This window comes from Microcaecilia unicolor, chromosome 9 (genome assembly GCF_901765095.1).
Source record: "Microcaecilia unicolor chromosome 9, aMicUni1.1, whole genome shotgun sequence".
NCBI lineage: Eukaryota > Metazoa > Chordata > Amphibia > Gymnophiona > Siphonopidae > Microcaecilia > Microcaecilia unicolor.
In genome coordinates this window covers 203266239-203286004 of record NC_044039.1, presented here as the reverse complement: position 1 = coordinate 203286004, position 19766 = coordinate 203266239, and the positions used below count along the sequence as shown (strand labels likewise).

The window sequence follows — 19766 nt, the reverse complement described above, 5'->3', positions numbered from 1 at the left end:
AGGTTCCGCGAACCATGGCCTCCTACTTCACCAGAGGCTATGACTGCTCTGTGTCTCCATGCAACAGCAGAATGCTAGTAGGCAGTGGTTAAGACCATTTGAAAGCTAAGACAAGATGAAAGGTGCCTTCCTTCTTTGGGACAATGAAGTAGACGGAGTATCTTCCTTGTCCCTGTTCCAATATAGCTTAATGCTGTCAGGCCCCGAGGCTGTAAAATGGTGGCTGTGCTCTGCACATTCTCAGATAGGGGCTGCTCCTCACTGCCAGTCAGCCCTGAAAAAATGGTGCCTGTTCCCACGCTCTCCTGCATCAAACTGTGCACCAGCCCTGCTGGAGAGCCCGAAGACCACAGTATATTCAGTTGATGTGCGAAGTCCAACGTGCTGCTGCTTAAGGTTTCCTTTACGTCCCAAGGGATTCCTGGCTTGCATGCACTGCAATACCCCAATGCCGGCTGGCAGGTCCCACAGAAGGAGCACCACTTAAATGCCTCTGCAGGAGTCGCCATGTACCAAAGTGGTTCTTACTCAAACTTTAGTCAGACTTACCACTGTCGGCTGTTCCCCCCCCCCCCCCCCCCCCCCCCCCAAGTTCACAGTCTCCACAAGTCTTATCCTAGATATGAAAGGATCAGCACTGATACTCTGCCCCACACTCTCCAGCAAACCTCTTTCCTTCTGCCTTTTTTAAGACTTTTGTGCTGGAAAAGGAAAGCTCCAGAGGAAGCAAGGGGGCGGTGAAGGGAGGGAAGAAGTAAATTTGCGGGGCACCAGAGACAGGGATCTGAAGACCTCCAGATGTGACTCTGCAGATTCAAGCCACCCACAAAGTTCAACTGCGGAGCAAAGCACTCAGAACCAGAGGCTGAAAAGAGTGTCCATCCTCCTCCTGGAGATAGAAAATATTGAGGAGCTGGACTGGATGCCAAGAGAGATATAGTTTTCAGTTCTCTATCTCCACCCACTGCTTGATGGGCACAACTATCCCACAGGTTCTGGAATAGTGGGAAGCTATGTAATGGAAAGGGCAATTCTATAAACTAGGCCCTATCATTTACGTACTCACTGTGCACACAAATATTTAGAATACTAATATATGTGCATGTAGGCATGTATATACCAGTAAACAAAGTAAGCACTATTCTGTAAATATGTGACTATCTTCACATTTGCAAGAAGGGAGTACAGAGGGGCGAAGCATGTGTGGAGTTTTATACACATTTAGTTTCCTGCAGTTATGCAGCTCTATGGCTGGTGTTAAGTGCAGGTGACTAAGTGTTAGGTGTATTGATAAAATAGACTGTGCTAGACTTCTATAATGGAACTTAGTCATCTAGGTCCCATTATAGAACAGGTTCCAACTGACCACCCTTGAAGTGCCTAAATAGAGGTGTGCAGTTATAGGTTTGCCCCTTAAATGCCAAATTTAATTATGAGAAAGGGGAAGGGACTTGATATACTACCTTTCTGTGGTTACAACCAAAATGGAGGAGTAGCCTAGTGGTTAGTGCAGTGGACTTTGATCCTGGGGAACTGAGTTCAATTCCCACTGCAGCTCCTTGTGACTCTGGGCAAGTCACTTAACCCTCCATTGCCCCTGGTACAAAATAAGTACCTGAATATATGTAAACCGCTTTGAATGTAGTTGCAAAAACCTCAGAAAGGCAGTATATCAAGCCCCATTTCCCTTTCCCATTATATACAGGCACTTATTTTGTACCTGGGGCAATGGAGGGTTAAGTGACTTGCCCAGAGTTACACAAATAAAAGCATTCAGCCTGCCTATCATAAATTTCAAGTGATAGCATGTCAAAGTGTTTTGAGACCCCCACTTGTATTGAGGACACTATGGGCTAGAATCAATAAATGGCGCTCAAAAATCTGCGCTGACAAAGCTTGATGCTCAATGCTATTCTATAATGGGCACTCAAAGATGAGCACTCATAATAGCACTGAGTGCCAGGATTTCCGCCTATGGAAAACCAGATGTAATTTCTGATATTCAATTTGGGCGCACATCCCCAGTACTGTATGACACTGTGTGCACATTTTTAAAACGCAGCTAACCCACTCATGCACCTCCCATGGCCACTCCCCCTTTCGTGTTGTAGGCTATAGGATTTGGGCGTACATTACTATAGAATAGCGGGTAGCAAAATGTGTGTACAAATTCAAATTGGTAATTACTGCCAATTAGCACCCAATTATTGGCACTAACTTGCTCATTAGCCAATTAAGTTGGGCATATATCTTGGATCGGCACCCAAATATCAGCACTCAATTTTGGGCACCATTTTATAATGTACTCTGCCTATTTTGATTCTTATTTATTGAGATTTATTAAAATTCTAGTTATCTGAAAATAAAAAAAATAAAAAATCAGGTGTTTGGGACAACTGAAAACAGTTGTCTGTAAGGGACAAATGTTTTGTCAGACTAAAACTAACGAAGCATTTGTGCAGAACAAGGTGCATGGAGTATAAAGTAGCGGAAGAGTGGTCTTGTCTATTTACAGCAGTGTTTCCCAAGTCCGGTCCTGGAGTACCCCTTGCCAGTCAGGTTTTCAGGATACCCACAATAAATATGCATGAAAGAGATTTGCATATTCATTGTGGATATCCTGAAAACCTGACTAGCAAGGGGTACTCCAGGACCGGACTTGGAAAATACTGATTTACAGCATCTGATGGTGCATGCTCTTCAAAGCTTCTGCTTTAATAGATCTGTTAATAAGGTGCCATCAGTCTGTGTCATCGTCACTTTACAGAGTAACAGCCCTCTTGAGGTTTTGTTACTTTTGACAGCTTAATCTATACTCGTGACGGGACATTCTCCTGGGCCGTGCAAAGCTCCTTTTCTAACAGAACCTTTGATTAGCAGACTTTATACCAAAGTTGAACTCCTTGTTAAGTGACTACATGAAAGAGTGCCTAGTACAGGATTAAAACAAGTTTCTCCCTCACACTGCTTTACAGTTGCTGTTGATGCTAATAGTTCAGAACGGGTTGAAGAAGAGGGCGGCAATGCACCTGAGGTATGGGTTTGGCTGTTAAGATTCCGAAGCATCTGGTGGAATCTTCGGGAGGATACAATTTCCGTCTTCTGAAGTTAAGCTCATCAGGCAGAGGAGTACTTAATACCATTCCTATTACATACAAGTAACAGGGCTGATCAGGCTTGGGATAGCTAGCCCGCAAGCATTCTGGAATCTAGAGAGAGAAGTACAGCACAATAACAAAGTTACTACAACAGCCAGTTAATACCCAATTTATTTAACACATCGTGCAAACTAACATCTATTTATATATAATAGTACTTGGAGATGCAAGTTGTCTGCTGCTGGGTGGTGTGCGTGTGTTGCTCCAGCCAATTTAAAGGGCACCTGGGTCCCACCATGACACTCAGTTTGATGAGGGAAGCAAAAGTGTGGCACTCGGAAGAGCAATTATTGCCAAGAAAAGGAAAGAGACAGAGAGAAGAGTGTACCGGGGGGTGGTATGGGGGAAAAATATACCTGGGCCAGGTTGGGTGAATGTTTTGAGGGTACTTGCCAACATAATAAACATTATTCTATGTATGTCATGCATCCTTCAGCGAAGGTGGCAAATAAACTGTTGTAATAATATACTAGTTTGATCTATATGAAGTGCTTGTGTTGATATTGAAATTACCCTTACCCAACACAGAATCTATGGGAAACTATGAAGTCTACCCATCCTAGCCCCATACAGTAAGTCTTCCGGGCACATAAAAGACAGTGCTCAGATGTTGCTGGATACTCACTGCTTTGGTATAGCACTGCCTTCGTTTGGAGGAGCCTGGTCTTCCGGGAACACTAGTTTCTTCCTCATCATGTAAATCAAGTTCCTCCTCATACTTCACGGTTTCTTTGCCAACTGGCATCAAGTGATCATCAAGTTCACCTATTAAAAAAAAAAAACCCAAAAACCCACAAATAACACCAAACACAGACAAACACAATTCGTTACATTAGAAAAACTATATTAGTCCAAACCATCCTGAGATACAGCTCTCAGAAATTTACTGATTATTTTCTGGCTAGTTCTTACCTATAAAATCCCACAATCCCCTGAACACATGAAAAAACAATCCTAACAGGAAATTACAGTAATAGAGTGACTAAATACGCATTTTATAATTTAAAAAATTGATTAGTCTTAAAATGAAAACAACAACAACAACAACAACATACCTTCTGCTTTTCAAATAAATTTGTTGTTTTATATAAGTACATAAGTACATAAGTACATAAGTAGTGCCATACTGGGAAAGACCAAAGGTCCATCTAGCCCAGCATCCTGTCACCGACAGTGGCCAATCCAGGTCAAGGGCACCTGGCACGCTCCCCAAACGTAAAAACATTCCAGACAAGTTATACCTAAAAATGCGGAATTTTTCCAAGTCCATTTAATAGCGGTCTATGGACTTGTCCTTTAGGAATCTATCTAACCCCTTTTTAAACTCCGTCAAGCTAACCGCCCGTACCACGTTCTCCGGCAATGAATTCCAGAGTCTAATTACACGTTGGGTGAAGAAAAATTTTCTCCGATTCGTTTTAAATTTACCACACTGTAGCTTCAACTCATGCCCTCTAGTCCTAGTATTTTTGGATAGCGTGAACAGTCGCTTCACATCCACCCGATCCATTCCACTCATTATTTTATACACTTCTATCATATCTCCCCTCAGCCGTCTCTTCTCCAAGCTGAAAAGCCCTAGCCTTCTCAGCCTCTCTTCATAGGAAAAAAGGGGGGGGGAAAAATCAAATACACCTTACTCTATAGTATCAACCCAAAATATACGCAAGGCAAAAACAGGCAACCTAGTAATCAATATACTGAAAAACAAGACCAAGGGAGAAAAGACGTCCAACTCCAATGAGGTAAGTCTCTTCTAGCGCCAGCTGAATCAAACCCGTGCCATTTCAAACCAAGTTCTAATCACGTGTTTAAACTCCTGATGGACCTGTATAGGCTCGCTAAAAACAATTTTAGTATTCGCACACAATCACAAACAAAACTAAATACAAACTCTTCAAAAAAATATATCCTGAATAAATCAAAAGGCAGTAAACAGCACTGAACTTCAACATAACACCCAACGCCCACACAAAGTAAGAAGGCATTTCAGTTAGCCGCCTGCTTCCAAGGTATAAGGTAGGTCACAGCACCTCAAATTAACCAGGCATGATACCTCTGCATGTCTTAGAAAGAAGTGGCATCATGCCCAGTTAAGTCCAGTGCTGTGTACTGCTTTTTGAAGATAAGTGGTCACTTTTGATATATATTTTTTGAAGAGTTTATATTTAGTTTTGTTTGTGATTGTGTGCGAATAATAAAATTGTTTTTAGCAAGGCTATACAGGTCCACTGGGAGTTTCAGACACGTGATAACTTGGCTTGAAAGGGCATGAGTTTGAAATAGCTGACACTATAAGAGACCCTATACCTTGCCTCATTTGAGTTTGATGTCTTCTCCCTTGGTCTAGTTTTTTTTTTTTTTTTTAGTATATTGATTACTAGGTTGCCTATTTTTGCCTTACTAATACCTTTGTGTAATTGTATGTGTAGTATTAGCGATGATCATGTTTCAGTTGAATATGAGCGTTACTGTTGTTCATTGGGGTCCTTTACTAAAGTGCACTGTTTTCATACTTAGCACACCTTAATAGCAAATGTTAAAAGTGCGAGAGGTGCAAAGACTGTGCTAATTGTTGGAGGCGTGCCCAACATGTCCTTAGCAATTACCACATTAAAAGGTTTATTAACACACATTTGTCAATTAGAGCCTTCAATCTAGGAGGGCGTAAATGGTCCCACACTAAGAGCAAACATTACTGTGCAGTAAGTCCTATTCACCGCCTGTAACAAAATCCCCTTCCACTTTCCACCTACTCCCTGGCCCTTATATCATGTAACAGGTGAATGTGCACATGCAAGCTTGCATGATACAGCGCCGACGGTGCACTTTTGCAGTAGCTGTTAGTGCATGCAAATGTGCATGTTAACAGCTTAACGCACCTAGTGGAAGGGCCCCTATGTGATTTAAGTTAGAAAACAAAAATAAAAGAAACATTAGCACCTGAGAAAGAAAATTGGGAAAAGTCGAGAACATAAGAACTTAAGAGTAGCCATACTGGGTCAGACCAATGGTCCATCTAGCCCAGTATCCTGTTTCCAACAGTGGCAAAGCCAGATCACAAGTACCTGGCAGAAACCCAAATCGTGGCAACACTCCATGCTACCAATCCCAGGGCAAGCAGTTGCTTCTCCGTGTCTTCTCAATAGCAGACTATGGACTTTTCCTCCAGGAACTTGTCCAAACCTTTTTTTAAACCCTGATACACTAACCACTGTTACTACATCCTCCGGCAAAGAGTTCCAGAGCTTAACTATTTGTTAAGTGAACAAATATTTCCTCCTATTTGTTTTAAAAATATTTTCACGTAATTTTTCCTTGAGCATCCCCTAGTCTTTGTACTTTTGGAACATGTAAAAAATTGATTTACTTCCACTCGTTCTACACCACTCAGGATTTTGTAGACCTCAATCATATCTTCCCTCATCCATCTCTTATCCAAATTGAAGAGCCCTAACCTCTTTAGCCTTTCCTCATATGAGAGGAATATGAGTGGAATGAATTATACAGGTTACCTCATTTAGAATTTCATAAGCTGTTATATCTTTGGATTCCCTTTCTTCTTTCTCAGGGCATGTTTCCTATCAGTGAAATTGTGATTACTTGATCATATTAGACTATTTCTTATTGAAAGGAAGAGGGCCTTGGTTCTCCAATTTGATCTGCCTTTGACCAGGTCATGGAAAATGTGGGAATTGCTGGAAAGGTACTTTGCAGGTTTAAAAGATTTCTAACTATTAGATCTTACAAGGTGAGGATGAGCGATGCTCTATCTTGCAGTTGACAAAATCCAAGTGGTGCCCCTCAGGGATCTCTACTATCCCAGACACTTTTCTATCTATTTCTACATTCATTAGGTACCCGATTGGAAGGTCAAGGCTTTCTTTCATATAGCTATGCAGACGATATTACAGTTCTTATTCCGTTGGGTTCTACTGTAGAAACCAAAAAACCTAGAATTCATAGCTGTATTCACCTGACAGAATCTTGGATGGTAGAGTACAAATTAAAACTAAATATGGATAAAACACATTTTTAACATTGATATTTTACTTATTGATACTAAAATAGATTCTATTCCAGACTCTTATCAATATTAATACAGTGACTTATAAATTCTCTCCAATAATTAAAATTCTGGGCATTCTAATAGATTGTACCCTCGACCCACAAATATTTTTCAGTTGAACAATTTAGACTTCTGGTTCAGGCTTTGATCCTGCCCAAAATGGATTACTTTAACATCATCATGTATTTGGGATGTTCTCGTCAACAACTGAAAAAACTGCAATCAATTCGGAACACAGCGGTTTGCTCGATTTTCTCCTTGAAAAAGTCAGACAGAATATCAGTTTATTTTAACCATCTTCAATGACTTCCAATAAGATCCAGGATTCAGTTTAAACTGGCTTGTTTTAATTTTTAAGCTGTTACAAGGTTAAATATCTGTGTGTTTTTATGATCACATCCTCTTTTCCATTTGAATAGAAAATTGTAGGTCCAAGAATCCTGGTTTGTTTTATTTTCCTTCAGTAAGGGGTAGAAAATCATTTAAAACAGGTAGAGATTACTCTGGGTTTTTAAGTGGCAAAATTTTGGAAAGATCTTTCTTTTATCTATCAGATATTATGTTCATATTTAGATTTTAGGAAAAATCAAATCTTTGTTATTTCAAAAATTTGTATTAGGAAGTAGCCATTTTTTGAATGGTTTTGTAGAATTTCAAATCCTGATATGTTTAAGTATAATTTTTTTTCTTTTATGTTTATATTATTCACTGTTTCAAATTTAATTTGACTATTCCAGGAGTTTGCGCCTGCTCTTGTTCTGTTAACCGCTTAGAACTACAGAGCATTAGCAGTCTACAAGACTTTTTGTTATATTATGTAGATAACCCACTGGGAATTTCAGGATTGGCAGGTTAGAAATCTTATGAAAGAAAGACAGACAGACAGACAGACATGTGGCATGGAACAAATAAAACAATTTCTCTCTTTACTTTGTAGTATTTATTTTATAGAGAGTTCAAGGGCACTTTTTTGTGAATGCTCTTACCAATTTTGTGCAGTTTTTCACAGCAAATAAGGGCCACTACTCTTTCTGCTAGGGTGGCAGAGCTCATTGGAGGACCCTGGAAACAGAGTTGTAAACCTTTTAACACAGTCACACACACAAAAAAAATCCATACGTTTCACTGCTTCACATTACAGCACTAAAGTCCAAAACAACTGCATAAATTCCTGATATCTATTTCTCGCTTACTAATCCAGAGACCCTAAAAAAAAAATCCCTCAAAAATACTTGATGCATTTTCTTAATTTAAAGGAGCTTTCACCTGTTTTCACAGGTCATCCCTAAATGAATTCATAAAAGACTGCATGTGCTAAAGAAAATGAAACACACACCACTGTATTTGCGGGTCCACTGTCTCTTCTCCTTCCATCGAGACAAAACCTGTTTGTTGATTTCTAGCATGCAAGGTAAGTGTGGTCTGGCAGCTAAGAGGCCCTTTTACTAAGGAGCATCCAAACGCACGTCAAATTGGAACTAGCACCCAGCAACTGCATGCCCCGGGGCGGTAATTCTATTTTTGACATGCGTCCAAAACATGTAGTAGAAATTTTCTACCGCATGGTGCTTACCCGGCAGTAATCGGCACTGTACACACGCTGATGATTACCACCGGTTAACACGTGAGATCTTACCGCTAAGTCAATGGGTGGCGGTAAGGTCCCAGGCCGAATATGGACATGCGCTGGTTTTTATTTTACCACGTGTCCATTTTTGGCCCCCTCCACCTCCCCAAAGACCATTCTTGCAGGCACGCTGAAAAATAGACCCGCGCGCGCGTCCAAAACACGTGCCTACACCAGAGAAGGCCATTTTCTGGCACGCCTTAGTAAAAGGGACCCTAACAGCAGCACGTACTGGCTGATCCCTTTACTACAACAAAATTAAAACTGCTCAGAGCAGAAACAATCAGGTAAAATACCCAAAGCATTCTTGCCTTCGTTGTGGTTCACAAACAACCTTGTGTTAAATAAGTTACTGCATTATCATCGTGCTATTGAGGAGAACTGCTTTTCTTCTCATCACCTACTTACAATGACTGGGGCTCGAAGAGGAGAGTTAATAGGCAGATACAGGGTTGAGGAAAACGTCCCATCAGGCAGCTGCTGAGTTTTACATTTGGGAGCTAGATGAGTAAATGGATCACTTGGTAATCTAGCACAGTATCTGTGAAGGAATAAAAACACCCAACATATGAAACAGATGAAACAAACAAATGATAAAGGAGGAAAAAGACAGATTTGAAAATATTTTTTTAAAAAGTGGCTCTATAAGAACTAATAATTCCTATAAACAGGGAGAAAAATGTTCAAAGTTATTGTATAGCTAAACAGTGATTTGTCCAGGTGAAATGATTTGGCTGAAAACTGCCCTCCTATAAGCATCCAAGTATGTGCAGATTTTCATAGTGCAACTAGAGAGATTCCTATGGCCATGTGAAAGTCAAGGTAGCAAAAGAGCACAGGTACATAACAGGCATAATTTCTTGCCCCTGCCCACTGAAGGTGCAGAATACACACACACTTTCAACATGCATACTTAGAAAGTCTGCAAACAGCACACGTGTGGTTTACACAGACTATTTGAAAATACACCAAAAAAAAAAACAAAAAACCTTTGGGGGTCGATATTGAAAGCATTTTAACTGGTGTAGAAATATGCTGTCCCTTGCTCTCAGTGAAATACAGGCCAATGGCTCAAGCTAAGAACTAGGCCTGTAGAAATCAAAGATCATCTCTGACACAAAATACATTTCATTGCAGCAAAAGCTGAAGTGAGTTCCCAGAGAGATAACAGGGGAGGGGGGGGGGGGGGGTCTGCTCTGTCAACAATGCTGGGGGGGGGGGGGGGGGTCTGCTCTGTCAACAATGCTGGGACTGGCACCTGTGAGAAGCCATGAGCGAAGATGTTTTGGCTAATGGAAGATAGCAGTAGGTCAGCAAGTAGGATGAGAACATCCAAAAGGGGGGGTTAAAGGAAGGCTTGGGAACATGTGAAGTCAATCTTATCAACTGATAAGGGCCAAAGAGTTCTGGTGAGAAAGCTAGGGTCCATTGGAATGAATAGAGCCAGAAGGGTATAAAAAGGGCAGTCTGAAGGGTATCAAGGCAGAAGGCTGAAGAGAGAGGACAGACTGCACCTGCTGTGTGAAGCGTTGTCCCATCACGTTCCAGAGATGAACGCCTAATTGCCTGTACTACTTTGGGTGAGATGGTTTAATAAAGACTACATTATATCATCCACTTAATCCTGGGTGTCTTACTGATCATGTAGCTTGTTAGTTCTCAGACTGTGTAAAGCAGTCATGAGAGAATACACGGTCAGAGTAATTAAGTATTTTATGGGAATATGCAATCCTTTTCAGGGTAGGAGAAATCCCATTGCTTCCGCTGCCCAAACCACTCAGACAGACCCAACTATATTCACTGGTCAGAAAATGGCTCCCGGCCAGTTAAACTGTTTGTTTGGGGCTAACCAGTGATTTTCAGCAGCATTTAACCAGTTAGTGCCTAACTCAAAACCAGCTATTTTGGGGGCATTCCAGGGGCTGAGTAGGCCAGTTAAGGACCAATATTCAGCACTTAACGTAACCACATAAATAGGACCGTATAAAAGTCAGTCCTATCTTTATGTGATGCCCCGTAGCCGGTTAAGTGCTAAATATCGCATCTAGGGGCCCTTTTAATAAGGCGCGTAGGCGCCTACACGAATACAACACGTGTCAAGTTGGAACTACCACCAGGCTACTGCGTGCTCCAGGCGGTAATTCTGTTTTTGATGCATGTCGAAAACACGCGGTAGAAATTTTCTACCGTGTGACGCTTACCCAGCGGTAATCGGCAGTGAACGTGCACTAAGACCTTACCGATAAGTCGATGGGTTGCAGTAAGGTCTCATGCTGAAAATGGACGCACGCTGGTTTTAATCTTGCCGCATGTCCATTTCCGCCCCCCCCCCCCCCCACCACCAAAAAAAGGCCTTTTTTGCAGGTGCACTGAAAAATGGACTTGCACGCGTCCAAAACATGCGCCTACATCAGCACAGGCCATTTTTCGGCACGCCTTAGTAAAAGGGCCCTTAAACAAAGGTGCAGTAGGGTTACTGCACAGCAAAACAGAACTACCGCATGGCATGCTGAGCGCCCTGCAGTAGTTCTGTGTTTGCTGTGCAACATTTCCCGCACCAGAAAATATTTTTCTATTTTCTAGTATGGGAGGTATGGAGTAGGAGTGGGCAGTAATCAGCCATTGGTGTGTGCTGTCCGATTACCACTGGGTTAGTGCGTGAGCCCTTACAGCCTTCTAAATAGGAGGTGGTAAGGGCTCAGACAGTAAATTGCTGCACACCAAATTCTTTTTTTTAAATTAGCACACAGCCATTTACGACTTCCTTTAAAAATAATGGAAATTAAGTGAGGGAAGGTGGGAGGGAGGGTCCTATATTTAACAAAATTTTAAACTGTATAAAAACAGGAGGTTCCATTGTTACTTGTTGCGGCATTGATAAATGTATTGCTGGATTTTTGCTTATGATGATCCAGAGGGTTGGTGTAAGTTTCGTACTATTTTATGCTTTATCTATGTTGATGTTTGGATTGATATGTATTTATGTCAATGCTCAATAAAAGACCTTTATACAATTAAAAAAAAAAAATAATGGAAATTCCTGTTAAGGTAAAAGCGACCTCTACACGTGGGAATTTTCACACACCCACACTACCGCAGGCCACTTTTTTACCACAGCTTTGGCCTCTTAACCGGCTATGGCATAGCCGGCTCCACAAACCCGGAAATTCAATGCCAAAGCCAGGACATGACCCCGCTATTCAATTTCCAGGTATAATGCCAGTGTCGGTCAGAAAAACGCCAAGCACCACTGACTGAACATCAACCCCTGGGTAATCAAAAATTACTGCAACACTGCTCCAGGGCCTCTTCAAGAAATAAGCCACTGTATAAATTTAACCAGCATATAGAGAGAGGTCACTTTTTACAGAAATGGTGCTCAAGTATTGAAAGATGGGTTGGGTGACTGTTTGGCTCAAGAGTGAAGGCCATGCTTTTGTCTTTATGGTTTCCCCTAAAGCAAAGTCAGAAAATAAGATTTTGAACGTATAAAACAGCTTAAACCAAACTAAAACCAAATATTCAGTTTATTAGATTTACTAACTTCTTTTCCTGAGGCTAAAGGTGAAACTCTCATTAAATAAAACAAACAAATAAATAAATATAGTTTGTATGGTAAGAATAAAATTTAATGTGTATCAGATAAACAACTGCTTCAGAGGAACATTTTCACTGCCATTTGTGTGTGCAAATATAGGTAAATTGCGTGTCTGAAAACTGTACACGTGTGGCCTCAGTAATATAAGTATAGATAAAACAGGAGGACAAAGTCCTCAGTCATCAAAAACAGCACAAGGAGGCTCTGAAAGTGAGCACCACAGTCACTCAAAATAGCATCTGTGGTCAAAAAAATTCCTCTTTAAATAAAAACCACATCAAAATAATGTGAACCAATTTATCTGAAAAGCTTTCCATTTTTGCTTTTAGAATTACACTCTGATATAGATAACTGTGGCCAAACAGTGGCCATTGTTGGTGTTTCATGTTTTCATACGCTGGGGAGAAGAGAAAGGCAATATGGATTTAGTGAAGGGAAATCTTGCCTCACCAATCTTTTACATTTCTTTGAAGGGGTGAACAAACATGTGGATAAAAGGTGAGCCGGTCAATATTGTGCACTGGATTTTCAAAAGGCATTTGACAAAATACCTCATGAAAGACTCCAGAAGAAATTGGAGAGTCATGGGATAGGAGGAAGTGTTCTATTGTGGATTAAAAATTGGTTAAAAGATAGGGGTTAAATGGTCAGTATTTTCAATGGAGAAGGGTAGATAGTGGGGCTCCCCAGGGGTCTGTGCTGGGACCGCAGCTTTTTAACATATTTATAAAAGATCTAGAGATGGGAATAACTAGTGAGGTAATTAAATTTGCTGATAACATATGGAGGTGTATTTTCAAAGTACTTAGATCTTGGGTGGGAGCAAAGCCAAGAAGGGGGGCACATCACTGGGTGGGGGGGCCATGAGGGTGATCATAGGGGATTAGAATCAGGGGAAGGGCTGGGGAATTGGGGCATGGGTGGGAGTGGCCAGTGCCAGACAATATTCAGTGCCAGGACAGCTCAACAGGCATAGTTAGGACTGTTTCAGAATACTGCCAGTGCCCACATAACTGCCAGCTCCTCCCCAACTCTGCTCCTGTAACGCCCCTCTCCTGCTCAGTGCCAATATCTAGCAGAACTGACTGAGTGCCACTGAATATTGGCAGATGGCCGGCTGAGTGCAATTTAAATGAGTAGAAGCCTCTCTTGCCCGCTTAAATCTCTTTGAATACTCAAGCCCACATACCATACCAAATTAAAGGAAAGGTATATGCAAACTCCCTCTCTGAACACTAGTGGAATCCTTGCAAGTAAGAAGCACATGGGGTCATTTTGCAAAAGACAATTTGGAAACTGCCCTTTTAGAGCTAATGTCTGTGTGAAATCAAAAAAGTGCCTGTTTAATACAGTTCACAAGATGAGACAAAGCATCCAAAGTCAGAGATGCAGATACAGTGGGGGAAATAAGTATTTGATCCCTTGCTGATTTTGTAAGTTTGCCCACTGACAAAGACATGAGCAGCCCATAATTGAAGGGTAGGTTATTGGTAACAGTGAGAAATAGCACATCACAAATTAAATCCGGAAAATCACATTGTGGAAAGTATATGAATTTATTTGCATTCTGCAGAGGGAAATAAGTATTTGATCCCTCTGGCAAACAAGACCTAATACTTGGTGGCAAAACCCTTGTTGGCAAGCACAGCGGTCAGACGTCTTCTGTAGTTGATGATGAGGTTTGCACACATGTCAGGAGGAATTTTGGTCCACTCCTCTTTGCAGATCATCTCTAAATCATTAAGAGTTCTGGGCTGTCGCTTGGCAACTCGCAGCTTCAGCTCCCTCCATAAGTTTTCAATGGGATTAAGGTCTGGTGACTGGCTAGGCCACTCCATGACCCTAATGTGCTTCTTCCTGAGCCACTCCTTTGTTGCCTTGGCTGTATGTTTTGGGTCATTGTCGTGCTGGAAGACCCAGCCACGACCCATTTTTAAGGCCCTGGCGGAGGGAAGGAGGTTGTCACTCAGAATTGTACGGTACATGGCCCCATCCATTCTCCCATTGATGCGGTGAAGTAGTCCTGTGCCCTTAGCAGAGAAACACCCCCAAAACATAACATTTCCACCTCCATGCTTGACAGTGGGGACGGTGTTCTTTGGGTCATAGGCAGCATTTCTCTTCCTCCAAACACGGCGAGTTGAGTTCATGCCAAAGAGCTCAATTTTTGTCTCATCTGACCACAGCACCTTCTCCCAATCACTCTCGGCATCATTCAGGTGTTCACTGGCAAACTTCAGACGGGCCGTCACATGTGCCTTCCGGAGCAGGGGGACCTTGCGGGCACTGCAGGATTGCAATCCGTTATGTCGTAATGTGTTACCAATGGTTTTCGTGGTGACAGTGGTCCCAGCTGCCTTGAGATCATTGACAAGTTCCCCCCTTGTAGTTGTAGGCTGATTTCTAACCTTCCTCATGATCAAGGATACCCCACGAGGTGAGATTTTGCGTGGAGCCCCAGATCTTTGTCAATTGACAGTCATTTTGTACTTCTTCCATTTTCTTACTATGGCACCAACAGTTGTCTCCTTCTCGCCCAGCGTCTTACTGATGGTTTTGTAGCCCATTCCAGCCTTGTGCAGGTGTATGATCTTGTCCCTGACATCCTTAGACAGCTCCTTGCTTTTGGCCATTTTGTAGAGGTTAGAGTCTGACTGATTCACTGAGTCTGTGGACAGGTGTCTTTCATACAGGTGACCATTGCCGACAGCTGTCTGTCATGCAGGTAACGAGTTGATTTGGAGCATCTACCTGGTCTGTAGGGGCCAGATCTCTTACTGGTTGGTGGGGGATCAAATACTTATTTCCCTCTGCAGAATGCAAATAAATTCATATACTTTCCACAATGTGATTTTCCGGATTTAATTTGTGATGTGCTATCTCTCACTGTTACCAATAACCTACCCTTCAATTATGGGCTGCTCATGTCTTTGTCAGTGGGCAAACTTACAAAATCAGCAAGGGATCAAATACTTATTTCCCCCACTGTAAATACAATATTGTCAAAGCAACCTCTCCAACAATTATACACCATCAATGTGGTAGATATTTCTTAAATAGAAACATCAGCGTAATATGATATAAATGTGTACAAGAGGACCATGAGAACAGGCATGAGGAGAGTCTACGTCCTCCTTCCTCAAACATTTTCCTGTAATATAATCATCAGTCCCAAACCGTGAAAATTGTGTTAATTGCATCAAAATAAATTTCCAAACATTAGTAATGTAAAAAGACTACAATACTTAACTTATGGGCCAAGATCACTAATGTGATTACGTTTAAAGCCACAAGTTCTGCATCGTTGAAGAAAATGTTGAGATCAAACAACTGAATTCTTCTATAAGTTCAAAAACCTACCAGGTTTAATAGGTACACATCCTATATAATAATTCTCACCACCAACGTTCTAACCTGGGACTGCCTGTTTCTGTGGCTCCTGGAGTTGCTGAGCTAGGCTCCGTAGCCAGGATGACGTCATTAACAGCTGATTCCCAGGCAGGGGGAGGAGTAGGGAAACGTTTCCCTACTCCTCCCCCTGCCTGGGAATCAGCTGTCAGTGCGCCGCTCCCTGCCACTTCAGAGCAAGTGGCAGGGAGCGGCGCATCAAAAAACTACAAGCGCGGCACCACAGAACCCCCCCCCCCCCGGCACATCAAACACCCCTCCTCCCACCCGAAGCGTATCAACATCCCCCCCCCCCCCCAGCGCATCAAACCCCATCGCCACCCACAGATGCCAGTAGTAACGCTGTCCGGCCGCTGCTGCTTCTCCTGTTGAGCAGCAGCGGCCGCTACAAAAAGAAAAGAAGCGATAAATGTTTTTAAACCCAGCCCAAATCATTCGCAAATGCCAGAGTCTCGCCTCCACGTCACTGCCCCTGGAGTAAGACCCCGGAGGAGTGCAGTGACATGACACGCGAGAGGAGGAGCGGCTTCAGAGACTGCGTTGTAAGACTCGGGCATTTGCGAACAGGGGAAGCAGCAGCGGCCAGACAGCGTTACCACTGGCAGCTGAGGGTGGCGAGGGGGCTTGATGCGCCGGGGGGGGGGGGGGGGGGGGGGAGGTCCGCTGGACATGGGTAGCTGGAGGGGGAAGGGGGAGAGGAGGATCGCTGGACATGGATGGCTGGAGGCGGGGCAGGGGAGAGGGAGGTGGGGAGGGGTCCTAAGACCAGAGAGGTGGGGGTCGGGAGGGGGGACCTGTGAGGGGGGGGTGGGGGCTCACACTCACTCACTGTCTCTCACATACACTCTCTCTGACACACTCCCTGTCTATCACACTCTCTCTGTCACACACAGACACTCTGTCTCTCTCTCATTCTTTCTATGACACACACACTCCATCTCTCACACACACTCTCTCAAACATACACAATCCGAGGAAAACCTTGCTAGCGCCCATTTCATGTGTGTCAGAAACGGGCCTTTTTTACTAGTTTTGTCATATTACTCTGCTACATTTTTCTATTTCTGGTATTGCACAATATTGTTGATTATCTCGTTATCTTCCATCAAGCCTCTAGGAAAAAAAAGAACTATTACCAGCATAGGAATACAGTTCTATTACAGAAATCACCATGATGGAAAACCTGAGTTTACCTATTGATGTGTCCAATAGCAGTATTAATTGTAACTCTTGGACTATTTTCATCAGGTCTCAGGACATATGGTGGGTAAACATCATCCACAATGGGTTCTGCTTCTGTCTCACTGGGATCAATGGACTTCGAGCATTTGTTTCTCAAGATCTTAATGTTTTAAAACAAAATTTGGAGAAAACAAAATGTGTATGACAGACTTCTCATGATAAGCTATACAGAAAATTTAATAACCTAGGTCAATTTTTGATACATACTTTTTCAATCGCTTTATATGTTTTCAGATCTTCTTCAAAACTTTTCATTTTGTCAGAATCAGCTAGCATGATGTAATTTGAAATTGGGGCCCGTGCTCTTCCTTTGGATTGTACATAGGAGCGGTATTCTGTAGGAAGGTCAAAATGGACCACCAAGTTGCATTTCGGTATGTCAACACCCTCTTCCACAATATTAGTTGCAATGAGTAAGTTGGTCTCATGTGCTCGAAATTTTCTAAGCACCTACGAGATAAAAGTAATAATGAGCAATCTCATACAAAAAATTAGAAATTGTTATTATTACAAGTACATGAGCATTACATATGTATTTTAACTACACAGAATGAAGAATTTCAAATCATAAAGCGTTCAGAACGGGAACAAATTATCAACAGAGTTAGTTGAACATCGATCACTGGAGGATTTTTAGGGAGCATATCTGTCTTACAATGACTCCACTGTGCATATGCACTTTCAATTTCAAAATTTAGAGTTTCTTCGGAACAAGTTTCATATATTTCCTGATGTCAAAACAGCCAAGAGTGTAAAAAGATATTTCTTACTATGAGCAGGAAACCCTAGCTCCAGGAGCAAAATGTTCTCTTAGATTTCCGTGCAAATGCACAATACAAATGAAAGAGGCTTCTTTTATATTTTATGAACCAGCTCAGTTGTAGCTTCTCCTTCTAACCTACAAATGCACTCGATCTGCTGCCCCTCCTTACCTCTCTACCCTCATCTCCACTTACGTTCCTACCTGTAACCTCTGCTCTCAAGATAAATCCCTCCTCTCAGTACCCTTCTCCACCACCACCAACTCCAGGCTCCGCCCTTTCTGCCTCGCCTCACCCCATGCCTGGAATAAACTCCCTGAGCCCATACGCCAGGCCCCCTCCCTGCCCATCTTCAAATCCTTGCTCAAAGCCCATCTCTTCAATGTCGCCTTTGGCACCTAACCACTATTCAAGAAATCTAGACTGCCCCAACTTGTCATTTCGTCCTTTAGATTGTAAGCTCCTTTGAGCAGGGACTGTCCTTTTTGTTAAACTGTACAGCGCTGCGTAAACCTAGTAGCGCTATAGAAATGTCAAGTAGTAGTAGTTGTGAACTTTCATTCAGAGTAGAACTTCCAATATGCCAATTGCTAGTACTGCAGCTAGTGTTTGAGGATAGGTAGTAGCTTTTTCTTTTATATATTTGTTTAATTTCTCTGTTACGTTTCCAATTCTTGGATCTCCTTCATCGTGGTCTAAAATTTTCATTACTCATTATGTCATGTTTGATGATTTTTGTTTGGATTTTCTTGAATATGAAAAATTGCCTATCAAGATTGTATTGTCTTGTTTTACAATTGTAAATTTAATAAATATAAAATTAAAATTAGCATCTGCCTGGGAATATTTTAGGCACAAGGACAGACAAAATGATTTTGAGGGCTCTCAAGTTTTATCTTTGCACAAGTTTTGAAGACGGAATTTTATTTTCTCTACTTAAATTTCTCTTCATTGGTTTTCTCTAGTTATATTCTAACCCCAACATGTATTATTTAAAAAGGAAAACGAAAAGAAAAAGGAAAAAAAAAAAAAAAAAACCACCCGAGCGCCTGCTTTTCCTGCCAGGGATCCATTTTTGATCTGAGGCTGTGTTTTGAAGAAACAGAACCCTGGTAAGATTATTGTGCACAATGAGTTTTATGCAATACCGTATGAACACCTACTGTATTCCTGTTTGTTCATTTACATTTACAGCACTTTCTTTATTCTGAATCTCATTCTTAGATCCAGTTGCAGTTCTGCTGTCTTGAGACATGGGGCTCTGCTTGATTCTGCTGTCTTGATTTCTGCTTCACACGGTACTGTTACTGACTGGAGTTGACGACAACTTGAGTGAGGCTGAACATGCAGTGATCTTGAGAAATAGGGCTCTGCTTGGTTCTGTACTTCTGTATATGCAGTTGATAAATATGGTTTCCCTTGCTCGGTTCTGTACCTCTACAGTATTTGTTCACACTGCCTGCTGTACAATTGTTGTGCTGTGTATTCTGCTCTGTATTTATGCTCAAATTGCATGCTGTATAATTTTCTCATTGATGATTAGTGTTAACAAATAATATTTTAATTAAAGATACCCTACGCCTGTTTTTCATGCATATAGTATTTCTTCCATGCATTGTTTGAGGGGATCCCAATGTTTTCCGTATTATCCGACTTTGGGCTGGTCCCATTTAAGTCGGATAATCGAGACTCTACTGTACTTCCCTCTTCTCTTATCTCCCCTCTTAAAGTAGCTCTTCTCTCACGCTCTTCCAGTTTCCCCTTCCCTCCCATGTGTTTATCCGCTTCAGGGCTTGCTCCCTTCTCCTGCAGTCATGAAGTGGCTGGGTTTCTCCAGTAGTCTTTCCTCGCTCTGAAGGCAGAATATGCTGGGAGTACAATATCACTCTCTCAAAAAGTACTG

At 42.0% G+C, this 19766-nt stretch overlaps 1 protein-coding gene across 1 annotated transcript in view; it reads right to left on the bottom strand.

Annotated features, from left to right (window-relative positions):
• Window positions 1–19766, bottom strand: part of DICER1 (dicer 1, ribonuclease III) — a 157276-nt gene that overhangs the window by 79512 nt on the left and 57998 nt on the right. Inside the window, exons 11-16 of the mRNA XM_030213736.1 lie at window positions 17310–17552; window positions 17054–17202; window positions 9263–9395; window positions 8214–8289; window positions 3784–3923; window positions 3030–3209 (exon numbers count right to left, since the gene is read on the bottom strand). Of these exons, the coding sequence (XP_030069596.1) occupies window positions 3030–3209; window positions 3784–3923; window positions 8214–8289; window positions 9263–9395; window positions 17054–17202; window positions 17310–17552 (921 nt within the window). The remainder of the gene's footprint in view (window positions 1–3029; window positions 3210–3783; window positions 3924–8213; window positions 8290–9262; window positions 9396–17053; window positions 17203–17309; window positions 17553–19766) is intronic.